The sequence below is a fragment of the Arachis duranensis genome, chromosome 10, assembly GCF_000817695.3.
Source record: "Arachis duranensis cultivar V14167 chromosome 10, aradu.V14167.gnm2.J7QH, whole genome shotgun sequence".
NCBI lineage: Eukaryota > Viridiplantae > Streptophyta > Magnoliopsida > Fabales > Fabaceae > Arachis > Arachis duranensis.
Window position 1 is genome coordinate 89,666,736 of NC_029781.3, and position 6,589 is coordinate 89,673,324.

General features: G+C 30.0%; 1 protein-coding gene across 1 annotated transcript in view; it reads right to left on the bottom strand.

The window, feature by feature from the left end:
• LOC107470720 (uncharacterized) overlaps positions 1–2,010 on the bottom strand; it is a 16,484-nt gene extending 14,474 nt beyond the window's left edge. Inside the window, exons 1-2 of the mRNA XM_016090126.1 lie at positions 1,693–2,010; positions 969–1,128 (exon numbers count right to left, since the gene is read on the bottom strand). Coding sequence (XP_015945612.1) covers positions 969–1,128; positions 1,693–2,010 — 478 coding nt within the window. The remainder of the gene's footprint in view (positions 1–968; positions 1,129–1,692) is intronic.
• Between the last annotated feature and the right edge of the window lie 4,579 nt (positions 2,011–6,589).

Sequence of the window (6,589 nt, forward strand, 5' to 3'; positions counted from 1 at the left end):
TACTAGGGTTTACATGAGTAAGTAATTGATGCATAAATCCACTTCCGGGGCCCACTTGGTGTATGCTTGGGCTGAGCTTGATCATTCCACGAGCTAAGGCATTTCTTGGCGTCAAACTCCAGGTTATGACGTGTTTTGGGCGTTCAACTCCGGATCATGACGTTTTTCTGGCGTTTAACTCCAGACAGCAGCGTGTACTTGGCGTTCAACGCCAAGTTACGTCGTCATTCTTCGAATAAAGTATGGACTATTATATATTGCTGGAAAGCTCTGGATGTCTACTTTCCAACGACGTTGAGAGCGCGCCAATTGGAGTTCTGTAACTCCAGAAAATCCATTTCGAGTGCAGGGAGGTCAGATTCCAACAGCATCAGCAGTCCTTTTGTTAGCCTTCTTCAGAGTTTTGCTCAAATCCCTCAATTTCAGTCAGAATTTACCTGAAATCACAGAAAAACACACAAACTCATAGTAAAGTCCAGAAATGTGAATTTAGCATAAAAACTAATGAAAACATCCCTAAAAGTAGCTTAAACTTACTAAAAACTATATAAAAACAATGCCAAAAAGCGTATAAATTATCCGCTCATCAACTTGCAAGTAATTTGTCCAAATTACTAGAACTTTGAGCAAATTTTGCGAAGTCACCATTCAACCTTTTAATCATATCATTTAATCTTTCATTATTAGCAATTAGCTTTTGAGAAGGATCCACAATGTGCTTTCCTTTTAGTTTTTCAAGTTCAGATTTTAGAAATCTATTTTCTTCAATAATGTCCAAAGCACATTCAGTTTCTTTCACCTTTTCTCTCAAAAAATCATTTTTTTTGCTTTTAATACATCCTTTTCAGATTTGCATTTAGTGTACTTATCCAACAATTTTGAGGTGTTTAGTGTAATATCATCAATTATAGCATGTAAATCATCTATAGACAAGACATAGTAATTTACCTCATCAAGATGATTATTACCAGCCATGAAGCAAATTTTATCTTCACCTTCAGAATCTTCTTCCTCATTGGAGTCATTCTCGAGATCCTCCCAAGCTGCCATGAGCACTCTCTTCTTTTCTTTCTTCCCTTTGTCCTCCTTCTTGAGCTTCGGACAGTTTAGTTTGAAATGTCCAGCCTCCTTGCAATAATGACAAGTCACTTTGCTCAAGTCCATCTTGTGTTCCTTTCAGCTTGAACCCTTGTACTTGCCTTTGTTCTTCATCATCCTTCTAAATTTCCTAACAAAAAATATAAGCTCATCATCTGAAATACCATCACTAGACTCACTCTCTTTTGATTCTATTTTTGACTTGAGGGCTATTCCCTTTTTCTTTGAGTCCGGGTTTGTGTGTGTGGTTTCATAGGCAAGGAGTTTTCCTCTCATCTCATTATAGGTTATAGGGCTTAGGTTATTGCTCTCGGCTAGAACAGTGGCAGTGGTTTCCCATTCTTTTGTGAGGCTTCTAAAGAGTTTTCTCACTAAGGTTTGTTTTGAGTAGTTTGTACCCATAGCATCAAGGTTGTTGATTATGATTGAGAATCTCTCAAACACTTCATCAATGCCTTCTCCATCCTTCTTATTAAACATCTCGTACTCTTTTCGCAGCATATCAATCTTAGTTTCTTTGACTTGTTTAGTGCCTTCATGTGTAACATGGAGTTTTTTTTTCCAGATTTCTTTGGCTTTCTTGCATCTAGACACCTTTCGATACTCTTCAAAGTTAATAGCACAGTGAAGAAGGTTGATGGCTTTAGCATTCAACTCCATCGTCTTCTTATCGTCTTCATTCCACTCAACTTCTTCTTTTGGAGTCACCATTCCATCAGTACTTGTTTTTGTTGGAATCTTGGGACCACTCACAACATTCTTCCAAATGTTGTAATCAATGGATTGGATGAAGATCTTCATCCTCTCTTTTCGGTAGGCATAGTTCTTTCCGTTGAAGAAGGGTGGCCTATTTTTTGACTGGTCTTCAGTTAGAGTGTAGGCAACTGTGGTTGAACCCAAGTTGTTTTCCATTAAACCTTTGCTCCAAGCGATGAAGCTTGATTCTTGAGACCAACGCTCTTGAAGATTGTAGAAGGTTTAGAGAAGGTTGATACCAATTGAAGATTGTGCCTTGGGTTTGGATTTTATTCACTTAACTTCTCAGCCCATGTGATTTCTTTGCTCAATTTATTCCTTTGGACCTTAAGTGTTTCTTATATTTTGGTCAATTCAAATTGATTGAATGAACTTGGATCTTTTCTTGGACTTGTTGTGTAAGTGTAGCACACTATGAAAGCTTTAAATTTTTGTTTCATTTATTTGGGCTGTTGCATTATTGAAATTTAGCTTGCATCACTTAAAATAAAATCATCAAAACTAATTGGGTAGTTAGCCCAATAAAATTAATGTGTGTCATCATCAATTATGTTAGTTAATTTCTTAACTCAACATCCTGTTTTGGTCTTTAAGGTTTAAAGTATTCTATTTGAATCCAAAAAAATTTTATTTAACTTTAATTTAGTCCCACCGTGAGGTCAAAGTTAAATAATTAACGGAATGTCTTATATGACAGCAATACAAGAACAAGGTCGATAATCTAGAAAATAAGTACAAGCTCCAAAGGTACAAAATTAATCGTGGATGCATCAATACATTTATTTATCATTCTCCTTTATTTTATAGAAAATATTTCATTTAAATTGTAAGAAAAATGATAAATAAATGTATTGATGCAATTTTGTGCCTTTGGAGTTTGTACTTGTTCTCCATATCATCGATCTTGTTCTTATACCGCTGTCATATAGGATATTTCGTTAATTATTTAACTTTGACCTCATGGTGGGACTACATTGAAGCTAAATGAAACTTTTGGATTCAAATATAACGCTTTAAACCTTAAGGATTAAAACAGAATTACGCCCAGACGTAGAGGACTAATTTAGTACTTTATCCTTTTAAAAATTTAATAATTATATTATAAATTGATTATTTTTTTATTTATGTTTAAATTTGATTATATTTTTTGTTTATTAATTTTTATTAAATTAATTTTAATTTTAATTTTTGTTTGGGAGCTATTATTGAAAAAGATCTTTTACAAAAGTAAAAGTGATTTTATGTTTGAATATCTCATGTAAAAAGATTTTTTTATTTATTAATTATGTCTGGATAAAATAAGATAAAAGTACTTTTTTGTTCATATATTATGTGAAAAATATCTTTCTTTAAAAAAAGATATTTAAAAAAAATGTAAATTGTAACTTCTTAAAAAGATATATTTTTTATTTTTTTAGTACTTTTACTTTTATTACTAGAAATTTGTCAAACACATTAAAAAATAAAAAAAATTTATTGAAAAAATATTTTTTATATCAAAATAATGGCACCCAAACAAACATATAATTATTTATATTGTTTTTTTTATCAATTTAAGCTTTCGAGAGTAATAGTATCATAATATGATAAAAGATCTAAAATTCGATTATTAGTAAACTCCAAAAATAAAAAATAGCACAAAATAAATAAAAAAAACATGTGTAAAAATTAAGTAAACCTATTAAAAGAAACTGTTATTTAAAAGAGTTTAAACTTTTACGAGCATCATAGGTTTCATAAGAGAAAAGACTTGCTTCGTTTTTGGATGGATATTGACCAGGCAAGATTAATATATGTCATTTACCACCCTTATAGTTAATATGTGAATATGTCTTTAATCATAATTAGAAGGTGATTGTTCTCATACTCTAATATTTGTGATAAAATTCATACTTTGTATATGTTGATCAATACAATATAGATATGCGACATTATTAATCCTAATCAATTAAAAATTAAATAATTTTAAAAATTTAAAATTTAATGTATTTTAAAAGTATATTAAATATTATTTATATATAAATACGAATACGTTATACTTTAATCATATATGATTAACTATGATTAAGTATTTTTGTTTATAAAAATTAATATAAAATTAAAATGAAAAACCTCTCCCCTTTTTTATTAGTGTTCTCTTTCCAAAACACCCACTAATTATTATTTTTTGTTCTTAGTAAGAATTTTGAACACCCAACCCTTCAGATCTGAACCTCTCCCACCATCGCTGTTCACCACTGCTATTCACCACCGCTCACCGACACCGCCAGATCCATTCTATCTCTCACGCCTTCGTCTATCTCCATCTCCATCACCCGTCATTAGCCTCCGTGACCACGATTACAGCGCCCCCTGTTTCTGCCTCCATCAGCGGTGTTGCCACCGTCTCTCACGTCTTGAGCCTCCGTGACCCCTGTGTTTGACGCCTCCGATCTACCAGCGTAGCGGCGTTCTCCATCACCGTCTCTGACGTTCACACCCCTGATATTAGGTGTTCAAACAATGAATTATATTTTTTTTTGGTTATATGGACTTGTTTCGATGCTTGCCTGTTTAAACCGTGAGTTTCATTTTGTTGATTTCTTTATGGATCAAATTTGCTGTCATTGATACAATTTTTTGAGCTGTATATTTACTATATAGATTTATCAAATAGATTAATTACACTATATGTTATGATTGGCTCTGGAATCTGAAGTAATTACTCGCCTAATTGAAATTATCTTTTCAGTTGTTGAGCCCGTACAAGTTCACTGTTTAATCCTAAAATTGCTATTTGAATTCTTCTTTAATTATCCCTCCAAATGACAGAAGAAACAAATAAATGATTGGTTGTGTGTATACCAATTTCATGAAAAGTATTTGCATTAGTCAAACAGGTTGCTGATTACTTTGCGTTCCTTGAAGTAGTCTTCGTATTTTTCATCTCTTCACATTTTAGAATTCTAGTTAACAATGAGAATTAAAACATTATCCACAATAAATTATTGTCAATTTAGTAGATTAAAGTTTTAGAAAGAAAAGAATGAAGAAAAGGAAGAGAAGAAAAGTTTAAAGTGTGAATTTAATATTTAATTTTGTATTGAATGCAGCTGAGTTATGTTTGAAGTTTTGGAATTGGATCTATCATGAAGCTCAGTTAAGCTTTTTTTCATTTTTGTTTGGAGTTTTGGAACTTGACAAATCATGGATGTCTTAATTTAAGCTTTTTTGTATTTGAAGGCAGCTTCATCATTTTCTTTCTTAATTTTTTTTATCTAATTTAATTTGGTTGTATTTGTCTTCCATCTCTCATGTTTATAGGCATGTAAAATGTTTCATGTTCTGTTTAATTGGTATCTTTTCTCTTATTATCATGAGTTGTGCAGAGATGTTATTGGTTTCAATCCATCACATCTCCATTGTCAATCTACAAACCACACTCAAATAAAATGGAAAAAGAGTTAGCAAAATTGACTTTTTTTTTGGTACTGTACAGAAGAATGCTGGTTTCACTTTCAGTCGGCCAAAATTGCCTCATTTTTTTGAATTAGCCTGTATGTAAGACAGAATGAGCATTGTGAGCTACGACTTAGATTTGGAGAAAGAGAAGAAGTTAGAGATCAATTATTTTTTTGTAACGTATTTAAATGAGCAAGTATTTGAAGTTATTCACTTTTAAAACTGATTAGTAATGTATTATTTATTTATTGTCCATCATTATTATTAAGCACAGTGATAAAGCAAAATATTATCTCAAGTAAGAGTTTTTTTAAGCAAGGTTGAAAAGTTAAATTGTATATTATTTACTTGAATAATAATACTAGTAGTCAACAAATAATTTTAATATACGCGTAATTATTAACAAATATTTTTTATGTATTTATATTATTTTTTATATTTAATAAAAAAAATTATCACATAATCTCACCGATATTACTTTTTTGAAATCATTCTTTTAAAAAAGTATTCTAGAAACAAATAAATAATTTGTGTTTTGAAATTTGAATTGAACTTGATTAATATCAGATTAATTGCTGATTGTCATCATTCAAGTACAAAGACAATAAATTAAATTAATATAGTAACGTATTAATAATCATACAAATAAATAATCACTATTTAACATTTATTCTCACCATTTAAGTATAAAGTAGTAAGGTATTAATAATTTAATAAGGTATGTTTAAAGATAATAAATTAAATTAATGTATGTTTAAATGGAAATATCAAAATAGTTGTTTTTCAAAATAAAAAATTATAAAGACATTAATTTAGGGCATAGAAACAATGACTTCAATTGTATTATGTCACTAAATATGCATGAATCATAATTTGAGAAAGGTGTGGGTAGATTTAAAAATTTTTAATATTTGCATGCTTATCTAACTTATCATGGAATTGAATCTATACACATATTAATAAGTTATTAATTCAATTGAATGCATTGGCGCATGAACCTATCATGATTTTGAGCCGTTAATTGAATTGAATTCATTCACATGTACGAGTCCATCATGAAATTAAAATCTTACATGTATTAATATATTAATAAGTTATGACTCATGAAAAGTAATACTCAAATTAAGCATTTAATTTATAAAAAAATATTTATTAAAAACTTGCAAAGTATAAAAGTAAGGAAACTTGTATTTCAGACTCCAAAAACAGATATTAAAAACTACACATAACGATCTCAAAAATTCTATCATATTGTTCCAAAAAAATTTAAATTCAAATAAAATTATTTTTAACT